The 27,188-nt window shown below is 34.2% G+C and overlaps 2 protein-coding genes across 7 annotated transcripts; one reads left to right on the top strand and one right to left on the bottom strand.

The window, feature by feature from the left end:
• Positions 1-281: 281 nt before the first annotated feature.
• LOC110031731 (RNA polymerase I-specific transcription initiation factor RRN3-like) lies at positions 282-10,488 on the top strand. Its single transcript, XM_020735093.1, has 16 exons — positions 282-525; positions 1,512-1,663; positions 2,347-2,454; positions 2,531-2,602; positions 2,679-2,750; positions 3,067-3,303; positions 5,021-5,131; positions 5,218-5,343; positions 5,696-5,806; positions 6,463-6,531; positions 6,943-7,049; positions 8,263-8,346; positions 8,487-8,583; positions 9,227-9,346; positions 9,463-9,650; positions 9,804-10,488. Exons 2-16 carry the CDS (start codon positions 1,550-1,552, stop codon positions 10,114-10,116), a joined length of 1,929 nt encoding a protein of 642 aa, XP_020590752.1. The 5' UTR covers positions 282-525; positions 1,512-1,549; the 3' UTR covers positions 10,117-10,488.
• Positions 10,489-15,237: 4,749 nt separating this feature from the next.
• LOC110031724 (RING-H2 finger protein ATL46-like) lies at positions 15,238-25,263 on the bottom strand. 6 transcript variants are annotated; one of them, XM_020735086.1, is made up of 2 exons: positions 23,615-25,261; positions 15,238-15,310 (listed from the first exon to the last, which is right to left on the bottom strand). In XM_020735086.1, the coding sequence occupies exons 1-2, from the start codon at positions 24,690-24,692 to the stop codon at positions 15,267-15,269; spliced, it is 1,122 nt and encodes a 373-aa protein (XP_020590745.1). In that variant the 5' UTR covers positions 24,693-25,261; the 3' UTR covers positions 15,238-15,266. The 6 variants fall into 6 exon arrangements, with proteins under 6 accessions (XP_020590745.1, XP_020590746.1, XP_020590744.1 ...); XM_020735087.1 differs by having other exon boundaries at positions 15,261-15,310; positions 23,663-25,261; XM_020735085.1 differs by having other exon boundaries at positions 15,277-15,310; positions 23,535-25,261.
• Between the last annotated feature and the right edge of the window lie 1,925 nt (positions 25,264-27,188).

Genomic DNA, 27,188 nt, shown 5'->3' with positions numbered 1-27,188 from the left:
ATAATTATTCTCTAGATTAATTAATTAATTACTAATAATTCCATTAAATTATTTATTTATTAAATAATAGTTTAATATTCATTAATAAATAAATAATTAATTTTTTTATTATAACAAATAATAATAAAATTTAAAATAATGTTAAATTAGTATTAATTTAATTTTCTGTTAATTAATTATGAAGTTGTTACTTATTATATAGATTGTGATAATTTGTTTGATAATTATTTATTAATCATTAATCAGTTAATTCAAAAAAAAAATAAATAAAATCCGAAACCTATCTGGCGTCTACACGTTCCCCTCTCCTGCCGAAACCCTCGCCAGCCTCCCGCCCCCTTCTCCTGGTTTAGCCTGAAACCATCGCCTACCTTCCCCCTACTCCTCGAGCGACCGAAACCCCAGCGATATAGTCGCGACTAGAACTTTCTGGGAACGCAGCTGCGATCGCAGCGTACAAAAACCTTCGAAACTCCCATCTTTCTTCTCCTTCAGCAACTATCCCAACCGAAACCATTGACGAAGGTAACCGTCGTCTTTCTCCACCTTACTCCCACCCCCTTCCCGCGTTTTAGTTCCTTAAAATCCCGTGAATCCGTCTGCCGACGAGATTTTAGTAGACCCCCCGAGATTTAAGGCATAACAGAGGAGAAACGGGATTTACGATCCTGTAGGATTTAAAGTCATTTTTGTTGTTTAACATCATTTAGGTTAAGTACTACTCAAATCCTGCTACCTAAGAGCCCCACATGAACTGCCATTTGTTTTCTCTTTCTTTTTAATTCTTCTTCGCCTTAATGAACTCTGAAAGACATTGTCTTTTGCTTTTTCATAAACTATTTGATATCTAGGAAATCTTTCTGCTTTGTTAGCTTCGTGTTTTCTTAGTTTAATTTAATATTTTTTGAACTTTGAGCGATTATATTGCAATTTTTGTTAGAAATTAGTAGTTTTATCGCCTCCTCATTGTTGAAGCCGATCCCCTGAAAATTTATACTTCATACGTAGCACACAACTCTTATGTATTTACATATCTTACACCTGCAGTTTCATATTTACATACATAGCACTTTCGTGCTTTAAATCTATGCATTGAACTGTGTAGTTCACTTTTAAAAATGATTACAGTCCTATTTTTGTTGTGATATTGAAGATTTGAGTGCTATATGCGTAAATATGAAAGTTTAGTTGAGAGATATGTAAATACATTAGACTTGTGTGCTATGTATGTAAATGCCCCTATTTTATTTTACTTTTTAAATTTTATGTCGTGATTCGAGGCTCTTGAATTTATTTTCTGCACAATTTCACGAGTTCTCTGCACAATTCAGCGTTTCTAGAAAGCTTTGATTTTAAAGTTTGAAATATGCCTTGTAGGCTTTTTGTTTTGGTATAACCAATTTCCCTCAAGTTTTGCTTTTTTACTGAGTTTCAGGTCCTTATGTATCATAGTTTGAGGGACTGCTTTTGGTAACTAATTTCGTTCTCATTTGTTGTTTTTCTTTGCACAGCTACGTTAACTGCTGATATCATTGGTTTGAGGTTGGATATGGGGGTTGAACCAGTGCATTCTGACATGGCAATGCGTGAAGTAGAGGATTACTATCTTAGTGACTCTGCTGTATGCTCCTCCATTGCTGAGATACTTGAAGGGGTTGCCAAGGTATCCAGTCAGTGTCTCATTTTAGCATTTTATAATTGTTGCAAAGTTATTTTATTTAGTTTATTGATTATGCAGTATACTTCTGTCAACAATCTTGCAATTTGTATGCATAAATCATATTTATTTTTATTTCATCTCTTTAATGTTTCAAACTTATTCATAGACAAAGAATGTGCTGCTATGGATAGATTTGTTTTTAGTTATAGGGGCATTACATACATGCCACCCAATTCCTATGTATTTGCATATCTAACACCTAAATTTTTCTTTTTTTTTTCATTCATACCATCCAAATCTTTATAAAAAATACCACCATTTTAAGTTTTAAAAAGTGAAGTACACCTTTTCATGCACATGTAAGGTGGTATGTATGCATAAATTAAAGTTTAGGTGTTTGATATGTATATACATAGGAATGAGTGGTATGTATGTAAAGCTTTTTTAGTTCTATCGCAAATGCTAGATGGAAAATCAAGTTAATTCTAGGGTCACACAAAGCATTCAAACTGAAACACCGACGTCTTCAATGTTCCCTATTTCTTTCAGAAAATACATAATGAAATGTTGTTTAAAAAATTAATTCATTTACTTTCAATGTCACATTTTATCTACTATGACATACAAAGTAATTGGAGTTGTCTAAAGCACACTTTTATGTTTTAAACATTTTTTTCTTTCTCTAGCCTCCAAATTTGGTGGCCGAACGAGACAGAGATCTCTACGAACAACTCCTTGTAATTGTAATCCCATCGACAAGAAAAGAGAACCTGGATGAAGAGATTCTATTTGTGGTAGGCTATCATCTTACATATTATACTACTTGGTATATGACTTAAAAAATCTGATTCATTTTTCTTTCATCTCTAGACAGCTTTGAAGGCACTATCACTTGTTGTCTACAAGATTAGCAATGTTTACCATGCTTCACTTCTAAGAAATGTATGTTTACATAGCCTTACACAATCACGAATTACAGTTTTTGGTGACTTAGTTTAGATTGCCTTGCTTTGTCCAGATTTTCTCAATGTGTATTTGGGATTATGGTTTGGATGCCAGAACTGCTCTGTTGGAGTTAATCGCTAACTTGGTATTCTTCCCCCCAACCAGTTTACTTTATTGATTATTCGGAATTTTACATACATAGCACACAACTATTATGTATTTACTTACACACATAGCACTCAAACCTTTAATATCACATAAATGATATCACTCCTATCACTTTTTAAAAGTGAAATAAGCCTTTTCTTGTATAGGTTTAAAACACCCAAATGCTCTGTATGCAACTATGAAATTTTAGGTGTGAGACATGTAAATACTTAAAATTTGTGTGCTACATATGTAAATTTCCTTTGATTGTTTGGTTGATTTTATTACTTTTTGATGTGGAATCTTCAAAACAGGCTGTTGTACCCGACGAGTTCCTTGAAGATAGCTTAGAGATGCTCGTAAGAAATTTTCAGCCACCGGAAAGGTTGCATGGATATGTTTACCAACCAAGATGGCATGAAGAAAAGAAAAGGATTAATGGCCAGTTATATGAAACTTTGTATTCTATCACTTATTTGGTACCCCTTGCTCCTTTGAAGCTAAAGGATGTTCTTGAGAGAAGAATGCCAACATTCCGTGCTAATAAAGCGGTAAATGTGTAACATTAACTTGTTCTATTATTATCTTGTTAAAATCTCGAGATTTTTTGTTTAGCGGTTTAATAAACTTGATTAGTACTTTACAAACTTTTGAATCATAGTTTTATTATTCTTGATTCAGTATTCAATAAGTTGAGAAGACGAAAGAGGAGTTTATGATTTGCAAGCTCATGATTTTATCACGTTCTTACACCTCTCTCTCTTGTTATTTTGTGATGCTTAAGCATCTTTTTGATGGCAAATCACTTTATGATTAGTTATATAAGGCTGTAAGGTTTCACTGTTACCCAGTTATTTTATTGAGCATGATCAATTCAACAACCTAATTCTAATATCATACCTTTCTTAGGTACATTTATTTTCTAGTTATATATATAGTCCCGAATTGCTACAGATACATTATCTTTAGAGTCCATTAAAAGACTATAACGGTGAATTTGCTCCTATTTTCTTAAACTGAAATTTTAAGTGTGCTAAATTCAACTACAAAGGTATGCTTCCTCATCAAAATAACACCTTGAACGGACATGCATCTTTCTGTATCATTTATTAAAATTCTACATTGATTTGATTGAAACTAATGACAACTGATGTTCAACTTTCTTAGGTAGGTATTTTACATCTGTAATTTTAGATTACATCAATATAATGGGAATTAAGGGTTCATCTAAGATGCGTTTTTGATAGCTTTTATTGCAAAAAAAAAAAAAAAAAATGAACAAAGTGTTTTTTTTTTTTTTTTTTGGATTTAAAAAATTACATAAGGTTTTCTCTGTTTATTAAAAGCTACTTTGAAAGCTAATCTTCAGGAAACTGTAGCTGGGAAAGTTGCTTGTAAAAAATGGTGATCGACAAAGATGAAAAGCATAGGCCATCCCAAACAAATCCTTAGCACAATAGGGATATGCAGTACTTGTAGAAATGTATGTGCAGTATTTTGGAAACGTGATGGTTTATTAGATGTTTGATGCCTTTCATTTACTGTCGTTTGAAGTGCATATTTCTACAGAAGACATTAATTAAGATTGACATTAATTAAGATTATCATCCTCCATGCCAAGTTTATATGGGAAATGTTCAGTTATTTCGCTTTGTATGGCCAGCTTTTAAGCTTGTGCTAAAATTATGTAAATTAAGTCTAAACAGCGTTCTGAGCAAAAAAGGTCATAGATGTATGTTGCTTCTGCATATGATGTTCGAATTTGTGAAAATATTTTTTATGAATTAGGCATGCATGCTGCTACATGATGTATTCCATTACTTCTCTCATTTTGCTTGTTTAACATCTTTATTCTTATAACTTGTCTTTTATTTGTGTAACTGCAATATTTATTATTGTTATTGCAATATTTTTGGAGAAAAGTGTCAAAATAGTCTCTTTTGCAGGGTTCACTTTAGATCTAGTGTTTATAAAAATATCAATTTAGTCCCCATTTTAGTCCCAGAGTTTATAAAAATGTCAAATTTAGTCTCAGATTGTTTTAATATGGGCTGAAATAGTCTTCTATAGGAATTATTTTTGCCGCCATTAAAATAATATGGGGACTAATTTAGCACTTTTATAAACTTTGAGACTAAGATGGCCTCATGATAATAGTCAAGGCACTTTTCTATTACTTTACTCAATATTTTTGTGTTACAATTTCTAAATTATCAAGTATTTTTTAATTCTTGTTATATTGATGTGAGATTTTTCATTTGATTGTAGCCGTTGTTATCGTTTGTGGAGTGTATGCTGGGTTTGGAAAGTAATGAGATTGGAGAATATCTTCAGAGCACATTGCTTTCAATGGTGGTCGAACTGCTTGTTGATCTAGACGTGAGTTCTGATTTCCCTTATGCTTTCTTTTTTGTTACCGGCTCTCTTATAAGGTAATCATATAAGGGGTTCTTTTAAATTCTTAGGTAAATATAACTTGGAAGGATATTCTAACGGAAGATTATAATAGAGGCATATTTGACATGGAGGTGGAAGACTTGGAGGACAATGCGGAGAACAATTCAGTTGGCAGCCAAACAGTTTGCAGAAAGGTTTCTTCTACATTTGCAATAAGATTTAGGGTCTGTTTAGGGCAACTACAACTGTTTGAAGAAACAGCTGTAAAACTGCAGGAGAAGAAGTTGTTCTAAAAACTGCGGTGGCTATTACAATTTTTTTTTTTTTGGAAAACTCAGATATCAGTTTTCTAGCAGTCACTGTAGGTAGCCATGCATGATGGTAAAACGTAACTTTTAGCTGCAGTTTTTTGAGAATACAGACAAATAATTTTGCAAAATAGGAAAAACTGTGGTGCAGCACCGCACCGCCGTCCCAAATACAACCTTAATCAGATGCACTGTATTTGTTTATTTTGCTGCTAAATGTAATATTTTTTGACCGCAGGGTCAAGGTTTTGGAGATCTTAAACAAAAGTTGACTGACAAGTTAGATTGTGTTATGGTGATTGTTTGTGAGCATATCAAATCATCAGCTTCTGATCGTAGATTGGAGAAGGTTTGTCTATTTTGTCCTAATTTTTAGGGGCTGTTTGGTATCAATTTTCGTTTTTTGTTTTTGTTTTTGAAAATAAAAAATAGGAAACAAACAAAAACTTATGTTTGTATTTTTTGGAGGAAACATGTTTTTAAAATACTCAAAACAGAAAAAACATGTTTTTAAACACTGAAAACAACCTGCCATGCTTGCTGCCGCCTGCCGCAGCCCACCAGCACACGCCGCTAACCGGCGCTGCCGGTCGGCTGCCCGTCGCGTGCCTGCCGCCCAATCACAGGTAATGTTTCATGTTGGGTGGAGCAAGGAAGGCGTTGTATATGCCATGGATGACAAAGCTTAATACTGAAGCGCATGTGTTCCTAACATTTTATAAAAAAATATGGTTTTTTTTAAAAAAAAAATCCAACCAAACATGTTTCATATTTTTTGTGTTTAAAAACATATAAATCATAACATTAAGAAACACATTTTCTAGAAACATAAAATAGAAAATAAAACAAAAATAAAACAGACTAAAAATAAAAATAAAAATAGAAAATAGAAAGTGATCCCAAAGAGGCTATTACTTTTTTTAGTTGAGCCATGTATCAGATCATCTGCATTTTTCTGCCTTATCTGCTGAAGTTGAACTTGGGCTTCTCTATAAATTCTAATAGGTATTTGAAACACTTATGGAGTCCTTTCGAAAAACTGTGTTGAATGCTTATAAGTCAAAATTCTCACAGGTATTTTTTAATTTGCCTTTTCATTTCCTTTCTTTACTTGTATGCCTTTTCTATTTTGTTTATCTGTATCAAAAACCGTTGTTAAGGATAAATGATTACATGATTAATGGCTTTTAGGGGCATTTACCTACATACCACAATTCTTTTGTATTTTGATATCTAACATCTAAATTTTTATATTTATATAGACAACACTCAAATCCTTAATATCATATTAAAAATCATAATATTATTAACTTTTCAAAAGTGAATACACATTTTAATGCATAGTTTATGATACCAAAGTGTTATAATCATAAATATGAAACTTTAAGTTTTATATATGTAAATACAAAGGAATTGTGCGGTGTATATGTAAATTTACCTTTTTAATTTCTATTTATTCACACTATTTTGCTTGATGTCACACAGTTCATAATGTTCTATGCTTGCTCGCTGGACCCCGACATTTCTGGCTTGAAATTTGCTATTTTTCTCACGGATACTTTTGTTTCGAAAGATGAGTATCCAAATTCAAGGTACTGTGCAGTTTCTAAGTTGAATGTTTCTCTGTGCTGCTGGGCTTTCTTTTAAAATTTATACAGAAGGGCATTAACACTCGTAGTTATTATTGGAGTATTCCGTACGATTCTAAGTTGATATCATATTTATACATATTTGCAGGCATCTTGAACTTATTTAATAGACTGCTACAGGATTTGGTATTTTAGTTTATATTAAGAAGTTGAAGGTGAATCTGTTATGATAATAGATTAACCGAAGCTTTGATATGAGAGGTTAAAATGAACTGCTTAGCTTTTGGTAGGTTCGAACTGTATATAATTTAGAATTTAAGATTGTTTTAACATTAGTGTTTATTTGTGATATGAGAATAATATAATGACTCAAGAGGAAGAAGGCTAAGATCATCCGTACCGCAAAATCAAGCTTTGGGCTGTGAAAAAAATTTATCATGTTGGATGTGAAACTAAAAAAATGGATGCTAATTCCATTGGAGATTTCACAATCATACATACGTACTGATCTAATTTGATTCAGTTAGGATTGTTGTTCAAAACCTTCTATATGGACTGAAGATAGTCTTTGATTTTGTTGTGTAATGGTGTGTCAATCACTATTTAGTTTTTGGAAGTATTTTTCTAGATCTAACTACCCAATGTAAAGGTGTCTTAGTCGATTAATCTCCTTCTTGATGTTCAAAAAGGTTGCAAATAGATCTCGTAAGGCTTATGAATTAAGAGTTTCCTATCAAGTAGATCTAAGCATTAAATAAGTATGGCCCTATGTGAATAAATGAATAATCATGCACTAGAGTTTAGCAAAAAAATCATTCAAAATCTCTCAAATTTCTCAATGTAGGTGGTCCATGTATAATAAATCAGTTTACTTGCTATTTTGATGCAAAACTCTACAATTCTTTCTGCCATCTTTGGATATCAAACTTTGAACTCCTCACAAGGTCGTCTTCCATCCCTCAACTAATTTTGTTCCACAGCTTTGAAGTTCACTCCATTTATACTGAAGTTTGAAATATTTCTAGACTCTCTAGTGTGTAACCATATTTTGCTTGGATTAATTTCAGAAATTTCAGCATTTTGACTTTTGAAAACTTAGTGTTGTTACTGCATTTTTATTACCAAGTTCTTTAACGCTTTCATTGATTTTTCTGTCATTTCATACTTTCCACACTTAATTAGAGTGCTGAATGTGTATACTTTGGAATGATTGCAGGATGAGCGCAGTTGCCTATCTTGCTAGCTACTTGTCTCGAGCGAGGTTTATTTCTTCTGCGGTGGTTTCCAGCATAGTTAAAAGGTTAGTTACAAATATTTAGGCCGCTGAGCTCTTGTATTTTTTGCTTTCTTAAACATTCTTAGTGTGCTGCATACTTTATACGCTACCTTTACTTTATTTAGTAACATTCTCATAAATCTTTTCTTGCAATGCTTGTTTAGGTTAGTGGAATGGTGTTATGATTATTGCTATTTACCGGCTGGAAGTGAAAGAATAAAGAACCCCCAATATCATCGCATCTTTTATGCTGGTTTCCAGGTAAACATTTTCTCGTGTTGCTTAAACTAGCCACAATGTTTTTTTTTTACTTTTAATTTCCAAAAGATATATAAGTAGAGATGTGTACTCCGAATTCAATTCAGTTCCTTCAACTTTTATCATTATTAAAATTTTCATAAATTACTTTCAAGAAGGCTCCTTGCAGTTATTTTGTTGTGATTAAGGTGGCTAGCAAACTAACTGCTCTGTTATCTCATTAATTTTTGTTTAAAGTTTATCCAATTAATTACTTCTAGATCCGCCTCTTCTCTCTTTATGGTATGAAGTCCTCCCTTAGAGTTTCATAAAAATTTCATCTTTATCTATCTCTGCCGTCAAACCCATTTTTATTCAAATTTTTTTCATCACACAGCTTTAATTCTTTTCACGCGCATTACATGAAAAATGCCATGGCTGTAGTTTTTCTTTATTCGAAATGTGTGATGTTGCCAAAATGTTTTTCTTTCATAAATAATTATCGATAATGTACCTATCTTTTGTCTTAAGTTACGTTCCATAAATTGCCGGTAATGTGTGATACTATGTTCTTTCTCTGCAGGCATCAACTCTTACATTTCCATGTGATATATGGCTTTGCTGTCTTTACTTAAAGCTAACAGCACTTTGAATTTCTCCATTGTAGGCTGTAATGTACATACTTTGCTTCAGAATGCGATTGTTGATGGATATTCCAGAGCTCAAGGAAATACTTTTTCATTTGCCATTAGAAGCAATCTTATGCCATCCTCTGGATCCTTTGAGGGTATGCCTTGCAGCACAGCTTATGAAAACAGAAATTTTCAATAGCTAGTATAGTCGGGCTCAAGTGTGATTTCTGATTGACATTCTCTGCCAAATTTTTTTAACCCTTATGTGCAGGTATGTTTGCCTACAATAGTGCAAGAGTTCTTACGTCAAGCTATGGCAGCTCATCTACTAAAGAAACCTTTCTTGTCCTGCATTCAAAACGAATTGCTGGAGTCTGAATTTTCGAGAGGTTTTGGCGGGGTTGAGAGGCTCGATATGTTCTTTCCTTTTGATCCATACTTGTTAAAACAATCCGACAGGTTTGTTAACTAAGCCGCAGCTAAATCCATGCTTTCGTTATTCTTACTCGTTATTCTTACAAGAACCTTGCATAATGAATAAATATTTTTGAAAACTCACACTTATAATTCCTCTTGAAATAATACTTATTCTTACACTACTGCTTTTCTTAGATTCATGAGGCCCAACTTCGAGTTCTGGTCCATGGTGAGGAAAACATACAGTAATTTCAACAGTGATGATGATTTGGATGATCTGGATCCGGACTCCATTGATGAGGGCAGTGATGATGGTCTTGATGAAGAGGTTGCTGATGAGGATGATGAAGACGAAGACGAAGACGAAGACGAAGTTGAACTTGGGTGTTCCATGAACAACATGTCGATCACTCCAAGACCGGTCTTTGAGATGGCGACCGCCAGCGGCAGCATTCCAATTCCGAGTAGAATGCCTGCCAGAATCAGACCATCCGTAAGCCCTGTCTAGTCACCCCTTCCACAATCAAAATTTGATTTATTTTGATTATTTGGAGGATAGATGGACATCATCCTGTTCTTCAATGTTCTAGAAAGGGGAGCTATGCTTGTTGGAGAAAGAGGGGAAAGAGCGAAAGTGTCAATTTTGTATTTGAATTTAATTTTGATAGTTAAAGGTTTTCTTGTAATGCCAATAATAGAATACAACTATAGTACCATAAATGGGTTGGAACACTATCATCACTTTTGGCTCTTGGAGAAATTGGAAGTGGTTGCCTAGGAAATTTTGGGTATAGCTTATTCATTTTTGGACCTTTCAGAGCAAAGTGTAACTGAATTTTTCGCAAAGAATTTAATGATATAGTATTATATCTTAATTTCAGATGCATATGAGTTATTACTTGGGATAATTGTGATGCTTTCTTTCTTGTTTATTAATTTCTGATTCAATTTACTCACAAGAGTTTCTCGTAGATGCAGAATGTCTGAGCTATCAATAAGCTGAGGTAACAGTACTTTTATATTTAATTTAACTTTGCTAAGCAATGTTGTTGGTTAATCAATATGTTACGCATTTGAAAACCTTTGATAACATTAGCTTTGCGAAACAACTGTTAAAAGTTGGCAATGCGGCTAATGAAGCACGAGTGTTGAAGCATTGAGGGGACCTTTTAGCAAATAGCAACGGGTGTAACTTGGTAAATAATTCATAATCAGGATTGGCAGCCATGGTTTATCTACTATTTTGGCTAGGGAATGTTGTTAGTTAATTGTTGTTAATATTAGTTTAAATTTTAGAGGATTTACACGCATATGTCAATATTTTTGCATTTACATGTCTACAATTAAAATTGTGCTATTTTTTTACATAACATAAAAAAAATTTAACATCACATTAAAGACGTCCATCTTTAAATGTCGTAAGTCCCTCAGGTCACGGGTATATATATATATCCGTGGCCTCTTGGTAGAACAACATCTTTAAATGTCGTAAGTCCCTCAGGTCACGGGTTTGATTCCCCCTGTGTGTAGGGTGTTGTGCTCAAATATTTAGCGCACCAAATGATGACAGCCTTCGACCATTCCTTTTGAATATATATATATATATATATATATATTGATGTAATTGTTGATGTGTAAACATATGTGCGCTATAAGATTTGCGGCGATACAAATTATTTAGCGTCTTAGCGTTGAATGAAAACCCAACACGCATTTAAGTTAAAGAGAAACAAGGAGGAGATGCATCAATATTTACGTGGAAAACCCTCGAAAAGAGAAATAACCATGGGATCTAGGACAGTTGAAAGAATCCACCATATACTAGTGAATAAACAAGTCCACAATTCTTCTGAATTAAGGAAGAGATTATTATTATTGAATAACATTGTACATTAAAGAAGAATTAATGATAGTTGCAGTGCAAGTTTATTGTAGAGGTCGTAGTTGAAAGTCATGCTAGTAGTTGGTCATTTGGGTCGTTGTTTTAGGAGCATTGGCTGACCATAGAGACAGTAGTAGGGAGCCACAAGAGCTGTGAGCCACGTAGGTCGTAGTTGGTCACATAGGCCGTAGTAGTGAACTACGATAATGTTCGCAGACCGTAGAGATTGGAGATGGGGACTTCATGAGCTGTGAACCACATATGGCGTAGTTGGTCATGTAAACAGTGTTGGTGAGTTGCAATAATATGTTCATAGGTCGCAGAGGTCCGAGTTGAGAGATAGATGAGCTAAGATAACGCCCGTAGGCTGTAGAGTCCGGAGTTGAGAGCTACAAGATCTAATATAATGTTTGTAGGCCACATATGTTGGAGTTGGAAGATGCATGAACTGTGATAAATTCTATATGCCGTAGAGGTCAGGATTGGAAGCTGCATGAGCCAATATAAATTTTGTAGGCCGTAGAGACCAGAGTTGTGAGCTGCATAAGTTGAGATAATATATGTAAGTCACTGAGGCCAAAGTTGGGAGCTGCATGAGCCGAGATAGTGTCTGTAGGCCACAAAGGCCCATGTTGGAAGCTGCACAAGTTGTGGACTACGAATGCTCACGTATGACATGGAGGGAAGTTACATTGTACTTGGGGTGTCTTGTTATATCATCTTTGGGATGCGTTGCTGCACCTTCAAGGTGCAGTAGTTAGACCGTCTTCAGGCTATATCCCCGTACTGTCTTCGGGGTGTGTTGTCGCACCATCTTCAAGGTACATTACTATACCGTCTTCAAGGTGTGTTATTGCATTATCTTTGGTATCATGCCAACGACCAATAATAGTTTAGTGGAAGCTTTTGTATTATTCTCTCTTAATTTTTAGGGAAATTTACATACATACCACACAATTATTATTTATTTATACATCTAACACCGAAAGTTTGATATTTGCACTCTTAATACTTTGGTGCCATAAATCTATGCCAGAAAGTTGTATTTACCTTTTAGAAATACAAAGTTTATAGCATTTTTTATGTGATGTTAAAAATTTGAGCAGTATGAACATAAATACGAATGTTTGGGCGCTGGCCGTATAGATGCATAAAAAGTTTTCAATATGTATGTAAATGACCCTTATTTGTACTCTCACCAAAAAAACCATAATTTAGAACTTCTCTTACTCTACCACACTGATTAGCTGGTGTTAGTCTAAAAAATAATATTTCTTAGAAAGTTACATCCTACTGAATCCTATTGAAACAGTTGTCTAACCAGGTAAGATAAAAACATGATATACATGTAAATATCAAATTTTAGGCATTAGATATGTAATTAAAAAAAGTATGTATGTAAATTTCTCTTTGTTTAATGATTAAAGCAGGATAAAAGCCTGCTTCTTTCTTCTTTTTCCCTGAGAAAATTCTGCAAGAGAATGATGTGAGGTGGGATGTGACTAAACGGACACTGTTAATGTTCTCTTTCTTCGATCTTCTTCATGGTGGATGTTCCACTTCGCTTTTACCATTATCATTTTGACAAATGTACACATAAATTTTATGTATCACACATATAACACTTTTAAAGTTTGATGTTTACATTTAAAGTTTAATATAAACATTTGGATGTTAAATATGTAAATACACTAAAGTTATTTGGTATGTATGCAAATATCCCTTTCTTTTTCAGTGGTCATTAAGCATAACTTGAAGTGCTTGAAAAAGAATTTTCTTCGACTATACTTAATGGTCATAAATGAAGCACTAATAGCTTCACTACTAATTCACTTTTTCTTATTTGAAAAATATAGGTGGGGATTTTGGGTTTTTTTTTTTTTTCATATTTTGCTTGAGCAACAACAACGGGAAGTCTTTTGCTCACTAGGTGGGGTCGGCTACGTGAATCCTTTTTCTCCATTGCATCATTTTGAGTGTCAAATTTTAGTTTATTCTAATAAATTAAGATCATTTTCTATAGAATATGCCCTAGTCTTTCTAGGTCTATCAGAACCTTTCTTAACATAAGTCTAATCTAAAATATATATTCTCCTAGCCCGATCATCAGATGGTCAACGTTTAATGTGATCAAACCATCTAAGATGACTCTCTCGTATTTTGTTCACCACTGAAGCTACACCAACCCTATCATGGATATAAGCATTTCACATTTTGTCTCTAAGTGTAAAGCCACTCATCCACCTAAGCATTCTCATCTCAACATCACTTGTCTTAGTCTTATGTTTCTCTTTTAAAGGCCAACATTCAACGCCGTAGAGCATTGCAGGTATCACCACCATCTGATAAAATTTTCCTTTCAGTCTAACCGATAATTTTCTATCACATAATAAACCCGAAGAATTCGTCCACTTCAACCAACCAACTTGAATTCTACTAATTACATCCCATCTATGTTGCCATCACTTTGAATAATAGATCTGAGATATATAAAACATTCACACCTTTTAATAATTTGATCACCCATAGTTAATACCACTAAAATTACATTCAATGTATTCAGTTTTAGTTCTACTCAAACGAAGGCCTTTAGACTACAATGTAGACCTCCATAATTCATGTTTTTCTTGAGCTTTTTCTCTTCTCTTATCCACAAAAATGATATCATCAGCGAAAAGCATACACTAAGGTACATCTTCCAGAAAATGTCCAGTAAGAGTATCCATAACTAAAACAAAAAAGATATGGGCCCCAACTAAAATAGAAAAATAATTGGTCAATCCTCTTTTTGTTCGAACACAACTATTCTAGCTTACATATCTTTAATGACTTGAATATAAGTCATATCAACACCTTTCTTCTCTAGAACTCTCCAAAGGATATCCCTTAAAATCTTATCGTAAGCTTTTTCTAAATCAATAAAAATCATATGTATATTCTCCTTATTCTTTCTGTACTTTTCTATCAAACCTCTCAATAAATATATAACTTCCATAGTAAACCCGTCCAACATAAATCCAAACCGATTATGAGAAATCTTTCTAATACAACTTAATCTTTGTTCAATTACGCTCTCCCATAATTTTAAGATATGACACGTCAACTTAATTCCCCTTAAGATCGGTCAATTTTCATTTTATCTATTTTCATCAATAATGTCAATTTTTATAACTAGACTAAAATTTTTCTCATCAACAATAAAGTATAAATATAAATCAAATAAAAGAAGCATAAAATATGAAATCAAATTAAACCAAATTAAAACTATATTCAATTTTTGCTATAGTATTTATTTTAGCTTAGTTTCTTAAAAACACATTTACTTAGCGTATTTTAATATGTTTTTATTTCTTATTTTCAAAAAAAAAATAACATAAATTTAAAAATATTCAAAAAAATTAAAATATTTTGAATATTTTTAAAAATAATTATGATCACCAAAGCCTAACTAGCCGTCCTCTTATGGAAAAAAAATTGTGTACGTAAGACAGAAGCAACACTGCGTACATAATGAAGATTATATGGGCATTATATCAGCATCATATTCGTGTTATATCCCTTGTAACCTCCATGTAACTTATATATAACTAACCTTAACCTACCTGAACTTACAAATAAGTTATATGCTTTTGTTTTCACATATCTGTAGATTACATGAAAGTTATATAAAGATTGAAAGAGATATAACACGAATATAATGTCGATATAACGCTCATAAAACATCTATTATGCACACAACGCTGCGTACGTCTTACTTGCTCAAATTTTTTCCCCTCTTATGAGCCACCGTCTTCATCATCATAGCGGGGGATGTACATACCTACAAAACATACATATGTTATATTTACTACGTACCTGCAATTTATTTTTGTTATATATTCAAAAAAATAATAATAAAAAGAAAATTTCAACAGATAAAATAGAATTATCTCAAACAGCGTTGGTCATGAAAGTGGCTCGATTACTGCTCGGTTCAGACCGCTTTAAACCATCCTATAGAATTGTCATTTTCGATATCGAAGTCACAAGCCTTTGCCTCCGACAATCGCACGTGCGATCTCATGAAACGATTTATCGCATGAGAAAATAACAGAAGAATATATATATATATATATATATATATATCCATTAGCAATATAATTTGCAAGGATGTATAAAAAAATATTCAAGATATACATGATAAAATGTTTATTAATATGGACCTAAATGCTGGGTTAAAATGTAGCATACTTGAGAATATTAAGAGGGGGGCAATTACATAGATACCACCCTAAACTTACTATTTACAAATCAATCCCTCTCTTTCATGTACTTTTCAAATTCACTCAAATATTAATATTTTTTTAATTTGATCAAATTCTCAATAGCTTGATCGTGGCACACGAATTACATTGGTGGTGGTTTAAGAAAATAATCTTGATGGTTAAATTGTAGATGTCAATGTTTTCAGTGGTATGTATGTAATTATCCCAATAATTTAAAAATAGATTGAAAAATAATAAAACTGTGGATGGTGGGAGCAGCCAATGTTGAAGTTAAGATTACGAATAAATGTTGCGTCTGGACTCCATACGTAAGCTATGTCCAGATAACGGACGCGATACATTGGGAACAATTTTTTTTCTGCTCTGCCCCGTCTGGTGCATCGAGTACATTGTCTGGACATAGCTTTAGGTTCAGACTCTGGACGGAATATTTTTTCGTATAATACAAACTACTTAGGCGTGTTAAAGGGATGAAGAAGATATAAAAAATAAAAATACTATGTAAAACTATAGTGCTATGATTTAAGAAAAAAATGAAAAAAGCCCAAGTTAATATTGAAACAAATTGTGTATAGAAATTTGAATAAAATGAATTTATTATCTCATACAACATTACACCATAAAGAGCAAAAAATAAAGATGCCACCTAATAATTCACACTTAAGGAATAGAGGCATTTACATACATACCACCCAATTCCTACGTATTTGCAAATCTAACACCTAAACTCTGCTTTCTTTTCACATTTATACCACCCAAATCTTCCATATCACATCAAAAAACAACACCAATTTAAATTTTAACAAGTGAAATATACTTTTTCATGCATAGGCAAGGTGGCATTGTATGTAAAAATCGAAGTTGGTGTTAGATATGTAAATACATAGAAATTGAGTGATCTTCCTAGAAAATACCAAATTTCATATTCTCCAATTCTATGCGAAACAGACATAAGCATGAAAAGCAACAGAGAAAACCAAAAATTTCAACTGTATCCGAACATTTGCAGATTCATGGAGCCTGAAGCACAAAGCAAAGGATTACAGTGGCATGAATGTAAAAGAAAGTTGCTATCTTATATACCGGGCAGCTATTTTGCATAATAACTCTCAAGAAAGTCATCCAAATTGTAAATAAACCATTTATATTTTGGCCCCTTCTGTGGCTATGAGCCAAATATTTGGGGCCACTGCTTTGGGTCCCCAATTATTTCATTAAAAAAGAGCAGCCGGGCCAAGCAGGGAAGCCATGAAAGGCATGTTTACTGTAAGTGAGACCCACCCAGTAGTAAGTGCCAACAAAAGCTTGACAGACTCGTGCAGGCTGACTTATAAGAACCTTTAATTCATACTACATCAATGGTTTTTTTTCTAGAAATTACTTTGGAAAAGTTGGTTAGCCTTTTTATTCACATGTAGGGCATATATGTATAGGGGATTCAATTCCTCCTAATTTATCAACTTACCAAATATATCTAACATAAATTAGGAAACTAAATAACTCTGGAATGAAGAAAAAGAAACATAAATAGGAAATGAATAAACACAAATCAAGATGTTTCTAAATTGGTTTCCAATCAAATCTCCAATAAGATCTTGGATGGCCGGCTGGTCCATACGAGAAAAGCCACTTGAAACTTCTCAGGGTTCCACACTCCCCACTCCATGCTAGATCGTAGATGTTGTAGAGACCAAGCTTGGTATTGAACACTGAGAATGTGCTTAAAGGGAGGGCTTTGATGAAGACATCAATAATTTGTTAGTGTGGGGATATAGATTAGTTGTATAATTCCTCCATTAACTTTTTTAAACATGAAGTGTCTATCAACTTCAATATGTTTGATCCTGTCATGATGGACAAGATTCTTGATAATAGTGATAGCTGCTTGACTGTCACAAAATATCTATATAGACATATTGAAGGTACATCCTAGTTCCCTTAACAATTTCTGAATCTAGATTCCTTCACAAATTCCCAAAGCAAGTGTTCTATACTTGCAACACTTCTAAAAACAATAACTTGCTTCTTACTTTTCCATGTAACTAGATTTCCTCATATGTATGAGCTCTAACCAGTGGTAGACCTTTTGTTAATGAGTTCCTCGGCCGAACTAGCATCCGCGTAAACTTCCATCTCTGTTTCTAATTTTTTTTAAAATTAATACAAAATCAGGAGTTTTTTAGAGAAATCTCAGAATCTTATATATCTTCTCCAAATACTCTTCATTTGGGCTATTCATGTGTTGACTAACAATGCTAACAGAGTATGTGATATCTGGTCTAGTATGTGACAAATAGATGAGTTTTCCTACCAATACGTGGTATCTTCCCTTATCCACAGATATACTCTATTCTTCCCTATTCGACTTCTTGTTTGGTTCCATTGGAGTATCAACAAATTTGTATCCAATCATCCATGTTTTCTTTAGTAGATCTAGGATGTATTTCCTCTGTAATATAGCAATGCCATTCTTGTACCTTGCTACCTCCATATCTAAAAAAATCTCATGTTTCCTAGGTCATTGATTTCAAACTCAGCGGCAAACACTTTTCAATTTTATTAATTTTTCTTTCATCATCACTGGTAATAAATCACTGGTAATAATCATATGCATCATATGCACACACACACACACATATACATACGATAAGTGCAACAATTTCATCCCCTAAGTATGTTTTATGAACAATGTGCGATCAACTTGACTTTTGAGAATATTCATCCAATTTCATAGTTTTAGAGAAACTTTCAAACCATGCCCTTAGGGATTACTTAAGCTTACAGAGAGGCTTCCTGAGTATGCATAATATGTTTGTTGAAATCATTCTCAAGTTCTGATGGTACTCAAAGTACATTTTTTTCAGATTCACATTCAGAAAGACATTTTTTATGTCAAGTTGACGCAATCCTCATTCCATATTACTGCTACTGAAAGAACTATGATAGTATTCAGGTTGGTAACTGGGGCGAAGGTCTCTTGATAGTCAATCCCATAAGCTTGCGTTAAACATTGTGCAACAAGTCTGGCTTTGAATCTTTCAATATTACCATCAGCTTATTTTGATGTTGAACACCCAATTGTATCAAGCTGGCTTCTTATTTTAGGAGAGTTTAGTATGGATTCATGTGTCATTATGCCGCAATGCTTGAATGTCGTCTTCCATTGCTTTCTTCTATTCTGGATTTTCAAGAGCTTCATGAATGAATTTAAGATATACACACTACCAAAGTTAAATATAAATGTTTAATAAACTGAGGATAACTTCCAATAAGCAACATACTCCTAAATTGGGTATCTGATATAACTTTTCTTATCATCAGCACCATAAGAGGAAGAAGACAACTCATGAGTACTAGAATCCTCACCTGAAATTTCAGGTAAATCTAGACACGTATTATGGTTTGCAAGTTGTTTTCCACTTGCTCAAGATTTTTCTTTCTCCTTATATGAACATGAAGTTCATTGTTGTGGACTTTAGGTTGGGTTTGGTTGGATATCCTAAACAGGAATAGAAAAATCAGGTGGAAGAGTAGGTGAGTTTGCCATATAGGTGTCATCAAGTGCATTTTAAAATTAATGTTCATTTACACTCTCCCTCTGAACATTAGATTTGAGATAACAAAATTGAGTTTAAAAAAATGTGACATCCATAGAGTTATAATATTTTTTGGTAATAGGATAGTAACACTTATACCCTTTTTTGTTGGAGTCATGTTCAAGAAAAATATATTTGATAGATTTTGGATCAAGCTTTGTGTGATTTGGCTTGTGAATGTGAACAAAAGAGATGTCATCAATATTTTTAAAAGAAGATGAAATGAGAATGCTCTAACATGAGGGTATTTTTCTATTAAAACATAGAGAGAGACTTTGAATCCAAAAATTCTAATTGACATTCTATTAATGAAGTAGGTGGTTCTGAACACGTCGTCTCCCCAGAAATCATTTGGGATATTGTGAGAAAACATTATAGACCTGAATACGTCAAATAAATGTCTATTCTTTCTCTCAACAATCCCATTTTGTGGTGGAGTTTCTAAACAAGAACTCACATTGATAATATCATTCTTTAAAAGGTAAGGTACAAGGATAGAGATGAAGTATTTCTTTGCATTATAAATTTTAAGAATCTAAATTTTGTATTTGAAGTGAGAGAAAATCATGTCATAGAACTAAAAAATTTGTGCAATTTCAACTTTCTCTTTAATGAGAAATATTGAACTGATTCTAGTATGATTACAATGAGGATACGAAACCATCGGTGGCCATTAATGCTTTTCAATTTTGATGTCTCCAAATACCACTATGGATGATATAGAAAAAATGTGGCAGTTTGTATTAAGATAAATGATATAAATGAAGGGTATGTTTAGCCAATTAGCAGGTTTCACACTGATATAACTCAGGCTATTCGTTAATAAAAAGATGGGAATACAAATTCAAAATATAAAAAAAAAGAAAATAGGTTGACCTAGATGACAATGTTATAATAAAACTTAACCTTCAACAAACTCCAACGCAACATTCTCGGGATCATGAGAAGGAGATAGTGGAGAAAAGACTTGTGTGTTAAGGGAATAGTTCTCCTTGAGCAGACATATACAATGATGCAATGCAACACTGCTAATAAACTTCCCTGAATCCACCACTTGAAATCTACAAAAGTTAGAATGAAATTTATTAACATAATTCAAGTCATGAATAAGCTTGTTAATTGAAAGTAAGTTGCAATTTCATTGGAGAACATATAACACTGATGAAAATTAAATATCTGTGGAGATTTTCACATCTCCTTTTCAAACAATTTTGGAATGAGATCCATCGACAAGTCAAACAAATTTGGGGTTAGCAATCTCTGGACAGTTGATGAAAGCATGAATGTCAACAGTCATGCGATCAAAAGCACCTAAATCCATTATCCACGATCAAAATCTTCCATTGTTAGCAAGATAGAAAGATATGGTGCCTTGGTGAACCATTAAACCGGTAGGCTCCACAGTAGAACCAAACACCTTCCTTCTGTAATTGGTCATAAAACCTATTCACATTTAGGCCTAGAAAAATTCCGAGCTGCTGTAAGTGATAGAATTTGAGGTTGCTTCTCGCCATTGGAGAGGAGGAAGGCTTAGAAACCTGTAGGGAGCCCTGGAAAAAGTCCATAGGGTTGCTCTGGCTGCTACCAAAAACTGTGACTACTCTGGCTACAAGGAGACTTTTGACAGACAGAGCGAGCAACAAGATCCACTGCCAAGGCCCTGCAGGGAAACAATGGAGGAGAGACAGAAACCTAGAGGGCCTGCAGAGAGAATTCCGACATTGATGGTTGCAAGGAGAAGCTTTGGTGGAGGGTTTGTTACAGGCAAAAGCTCTGGTGAAGGGCTTACTGCACCGAGAAGCTCTAATGGAGGACCTACAATAAGATGAGTGGCTGCATGAATGATTTTGACGGTTGTAGGGAACATTCTAGCTACTGTTGCTGTTGAAGAATTTTGTCAGAGGAGGAAGAACTACAGGGGAGGGTTTCCAGCAGTGAGGCCTACAGGAAAACTAGATGAGATTTCTGGCTAGAAAGATCAAAGAAGATTGCCTGCTGCGAAGGCTGGAGATTTCATTTTGGGAAAGACCACAGAAGATTACCTGTCGGAAGACTAGAGGAGATTTCCAGCCGGGAAAAAGGGATTTTCTGTCGGTAAGAACAAAGAAGATTTCCTGTTGGAAAGACAGAAGAAGATTGTTCGGAAACCGGGGAAAAAGGGATTTCTGGCTGAAGTTCAAGCTGGCAGAGGGATTGTAGGAGTTACTGTGGCAGGGAAGCTAGGGTTTTGATTCAGGTCTATGATAGCTTGTGGAAATTACTTGAGAAAAATTGCACAGTCTTCTTATTTACATGTAAGGTAGGTATATATATATATATATATATAAAGAATCTAATCCCTCATAATTTACAAACTTACAAAATATATACAATCTAAGTTATAAAAGGAAATAATTCTAAAATAAAAAAAGAAACATATATAGAAAAGGAATAAATACAAATCAAGAGGTTTTCAAATTGGTCTCCAATCAAATCTCCGATAAAATCTTGGATAGATGGCTAGTCCATACTATGAGAGGTTTTTTGGCTGACCTGTAAGCTGGCAGGGGGATTGGAGGGGTTACTGTGGCAAGGAAGCTAGGGGTTCGATTCAAGTTTGTGATAGCTTGTAGAAATTGCTTGAGAAAAATTGCAGTCTTCTTATTTACATGTAAGGTACATATATATATAAAGAATCTAATATGTCCTAATTTGCAAACTTACCATATATATATAACTTATATTAGAAGACAAAATAATTCTAAAGTAAAAAAGTAACATATAAAGGAAAGGAATAAACACAAATCAAGAGGTTTTCAAATCGGTCTCCAATTAAATCTCCTATAAAATCTTTAGATAGACGGCCAGTCCATACTTGGAAAATCACCTGAAACTTCTCAGGTTTCCACAGTTTTAGTCATGTCAAGTGAGTGTAGTGGAGGCATCTGCTATAGTAGGGCCAAAAACAATAAGGGAAAGGAAGACAAGGATTGGACTCTTCTACTACCTAAGGGCATAATCGTCTTCACTCTCAAAGTCTCAAATTCATACTATAATAGAACTCAATACCTAACTTTTTCCATGGAAAATGAATTCCTCTATCCTCCCCAAGTGGAGAGAAAAATGGGCTTTATTATGCAAGTGAATTACTATCTCTCTCTCTTGCTACCTCTCTGTGAGATGGGAATCTAATCATCGATAGCATAGTAGGCATATTAGTGAATCATTAACGCATATGAGAGCATTAGATTTAGTATCATATCAGCTAATTGAGAAGTATGTTGATATAGACATACATAGTTGCTGAATATCACTAATAGCTTAAACTGTAGGACTGAAAACATTTATAATCATTAATATATTTTGCCCAATTTTGATTTCTCTTTGGCTCATACTTTCTAATATCTTGTATGAGAGTTAATGGTTTGACTAAATTCAAAGGATTCATGCGACTTATGGCTCCTATTTGACATCTTCAACCATGGTTGATCAAAGTTCAAAAGTGGGTGGTCCCCATGGCACCATCATGTGGTTGAGTGGGCTCTTGATACATGATACTTGATGATTTAATAATAATATACTTGTGTCTGAAAAATGATAGTAAATGTGGAGTGTTTTCACACAAGGGGGTTGTTTAGGCAAATTAGAGTATTAGATTTAGTCCCATATCAGATAACTAAAAAAATATGTTGGTGTAGGGTACCTCATGATAAACCCTCATGCAAAAACACAAGTTTTTCGATTGAAAACGGATGTGAACACTGGTGTATCTTGGTGAAGTATCAAGTAATTGACCCTTTATGATAAATTTAAGTTTTTGGATTGAAAATGGAAGTGAACGCCCGTGTATCGAACCCAACTTCGATCCCTTTTGGTTCACACCATCTAAAATGTACAAGATTCCCCACCAATTTAACATTTAAGAAAGGTTTGACGCATGGAACCTTACACTTATAGTATCAACAAGCTATTTTTTATAATTTAATCATAGTAGAGTCAACATGATCACTAATAACTAAGAGTATTCTAATCATAACTCTACTAAAGCCTACTTTGCCAGGAACCAACACTCAAAACCCGCAAGGAACTCATACAACCATAACAAACAACAAGTGATAAAGTAGAGATAGCATCAGAATACGAATTTGATTAATGAAATTCTAAAGGCCACCCCCTTATGAAAAAAAAATTAAAAAAAAAACACCTTTCATGTATCAGAAGAACTCCTCACCATCCATGGCAAGCTCCCATCAGGATTAGATGCATCAGAGATGGGAAGCTTACCTTTCTTATTAGACCACAACCATATCTTTGATACTGAAAAGCTCTCACCTTTACTCCCAGCATGCAGTTTCTTCCCCTCAGAAACACCATCCTCTGCTGCAGAATTACCAATCAATCCCACCGGAGCTCTCAAACTTTTTCCCTCACCAATCCTCACTCCGCTGCTCAACGCCACCTGAAGATTTGCATCCTGCACCACATACTGATAAGAGCCCATTGAAAAGCACCGTCTTGCATCCAAATTGCTGCTGCTGGTCTCCCCTTCCTCTCTTCTCACAGACCCATCATCACCCTCATCAACAACTCTAGCGCCACAGTTTCCATCACCACCACCAACCCCGTTGCTCACACTCCTGAATTTTCCAAGTCTCACGGGAAAAACTCTCTTCTCTGTAACAATCTCCTCCGATTCTGCTGGTTTTTCACCATGATTTTCATCTGGATTTTCTTCATCCTCCCTCAAGTCATCAAAATCAAACATAGGATTCTCAATTGCAAGCCCCTGAATGAAAAGTGCTCCACGGCACAAAGGGCAAGTAGAATTTGACAGAAGCCATGTGTCAATGCAATTGAGATGAAATGCATGGCCGCAAATAGGGAGAAGCCTGAGCTTATCATCATCAGAAAACTCACAAAGGCAGACAGCGCAATCAAACGGCTCCTTTGCGCCAACTATCTCCTTGTACAGGAAAACTGGTAGCGCATCGATGAATGCTTGATCGAGTCCAGAGTCGTGAAGGTGAAACAGCTGCTGAAGCTGCCTCTGCAGCGCATCGGAATCACCGGTGATAGCTGTGTTTGTGCTGCGGTTGGAACGGCGAGAAGCAGAAGGTCCCTTTTTTATGAGGAATCTGACTAGGAGATGCAGGAGTCCAGAGACGAAGAAGATAACTGCAAGAATTACGATGATGAAGAGCACCGCAGGGCTAATTCTGGTAGTGCTCGAGGTTAGTGAAGGGGATGGAGGCGATTGGATTGAGGAAAGCGGCAAGGAGTCCTTCTTGAAAGCATTGAGTTGAGGATACTGGAAGCTATTTCTGCTGACGATTTGGGAGAGGAACCAAGTAGGACTAATCATCTCCTCTCTTGGTTCGGGAGAGAAGACAAGGCATCAGAGATGGGAGGCTTAAAGATTCAATTTTTGGCTCGTTATAGAACTGATCCGAATAAATTTGGTTAGGTAGAGCAAAAAATACCCTTCTTTCTGTAGTTTGAAGGATGAACGAAGCCGGATCATTTAAAGGGAAAAAATTCGAAAAATTAAGAAACAAGCGATCTTTCTGCTTGCTGAAGGGTCAAAGAAGATAAACTCAAATCTTTGTTTACTTCCTCTTGATTCTAATTTCTTATGCATCTCTTTTCATTTTTGGGATGGTAAGTCAGAGAGGATGGACGTACAGTGGGGAAAGACCAAAAAGGGATTTTTGAGAGAGAGGTTCGAAGGTTACCTCTGATCTCTTAGGAGAACATGGTCAACTTCACCTCTTAGCAGCACTAGATTTACTTCCACACTCGTGAGACGAAACCCTAAAAATTTCAGTTCTTTCCTTTTCTATGTTTGAAATCTGATAAAATATTCGAAACAATCAAAAGGGAAAGACTGAAAAGTTGGTTCTTTCTGTTTAGACGGAAGAAAGACAAAGCGGTTTGAATCCTCAGGAAAAAAATACCTTTTTTTTCAAGATCTTTAAGTCTAAATTGGCTCCCACAGTCCCACAGAAATTTAATGATAGAAGCCTCTCTAATCTTCTTAATGCTTGAAACGAATCATTCGAAGCAGCCATAATTTTTTTTTTTATGGGGATTAAAGAGTTATTACTAGAAAAACAACTTTTTTAAGATTGTTCTGAATAATTTCTTTTGAACGATAGTAATATCTTTCTTAGAATTCCAATAATTAGCTTCCCATACTATAGAGAATTGCCCTTCTCTTAACTTTGAAAAAAGCGTTACTACAATGCAAGAGAAATTAAAATGTTACTATTACTATTGATGTTAGCAACATAACAATGCACTGTACTAGGATAGTCTACATATGAGAAGTAAATGCAAAACAACCTGAATTTAATATTTGATGTAGTATAGGAGATAACTAAAAGCCATTAGAACTAATTATATTAAACATTCTATAAAATGAAAGATAAGAAAACCTAAATGTAGTGATGGAGCAATATATGATGGATATGATGTAAGCTAAAGATGATCAAAATGGTCTATTCTTGGATGTGACAAAACTGCAAGCGATGTCATAATCATATATGAAAGTTGTGGAAGCCTCTAACAATAGTTAGTGTGCGTTTCAGACGGCGGTGTGGTGGTGCACTACAATTTTGTTCGTTTGATACAGCTGCTTTTAGTCTAATTTCTCAAAAAACTGCAGCTAAAAGCCGTGTTTTCCCACTAGACATGACTATTTGTGATGACTGTTAGAAAGCTGCGATATGACTTTTTCAAAAAAAAAAAATTGTGATAGAAATCACAGCTTTTTAAACAACAACTTCTTTTTCAGCAGCTTAACAGTTGCTTCTTCAAACAGCTGCAACTGCCCCAAACAAACCCTTAGATTTATCACCTTATATAAATATAGATGGAACAACCTAAATGCTACGAGAAAGAGGCATGGAATGATAGTGAAGATAACTGGAGATGATCAAATTAGTCCTTGGATGTAGTTATGGCATGACATAAAAGTGGCAGGAAAGCATCAAAAGAAGGTCATATAGGCTATTGGAGGTGGTTGGATTTATTTTCCTTGAATTAGATATGACATGGTCTAAAGAAATCAATTGAGTTGGATAAAAAGTCAATAATGTCACTAAAAATAGTTGACTTCTTATCAAAGAGTGGAACTCTCATGAAAGTGGAGATTACATGATCTGATGGTAATAATGGATCACTATATGGTGGTTATCAATGTTATTAAAGATGATTGAATCAGTTCTCAATTGGAGACTGGGAATGGCATGCATGTCCTAAGAATAATGACGAGGCAATACAAAGAGGTTTTGAAGACAATTAATAATAAATGAATTAATGTTTACGCATACTATCTTAGATATAATCACAATCTAGTATAGTTAATTTTGTACCATGACTTTTCATGTATTTTTGTTTAAGTCCTGTAAACTTGATCCAAATGTTTTGAGCCATAAACCTTTTTATATTTTCAAATCATAAATTATTTTTCTTATTGCATGGGGGTGCATTATAAGTTGTTGGGTTGTACAGAGTCATGGATGCACTTGATTCATTAACAATATTTTAACCAAATTTGATCACTTTTTTACTGTAATTATATTATTTAACAATCATGTTACCATTTTATACCACATCCCTTGACGTTCTTTATTACATGTTTGGTTGTACTAATTATATTACCAATTAATTAATGAGAATTTTTCTTCGTAGCATCTTTCTACATGACATTTCATGTTGGATACACATGAAGTTGAGGCAAATATGATTTGCAACATGATAAGGTCTTTGTACTCTGTGAATGATTTAGAGATGCCTAACAATATTGCAAGGGAATGTGAGATTATCATGACCTTTGAAATTCAATTTATCATCAATA

Source organism: Phalaenopsis equestris, unplaced genomic scaffold (genome assembly GCF_001263595.1).
Source record: "Phalaenopsis equestris unplaced genomic scaffold, ASM126359v1 Scaffold000840, whole genome shotgun sequence".
In the NCBI taxonomy this organism is placed as follows: domain Eukaryota; kingdom Viridiplantae; phylum Streptophyta; class Magnoliopsida; order Asparagales; family Orchidaceae; genus Phalaenopsis; species Phalaenopsis equestris.
This window is presented reverse-complemented; position numbering and strand designations above follow the sequence as displayed.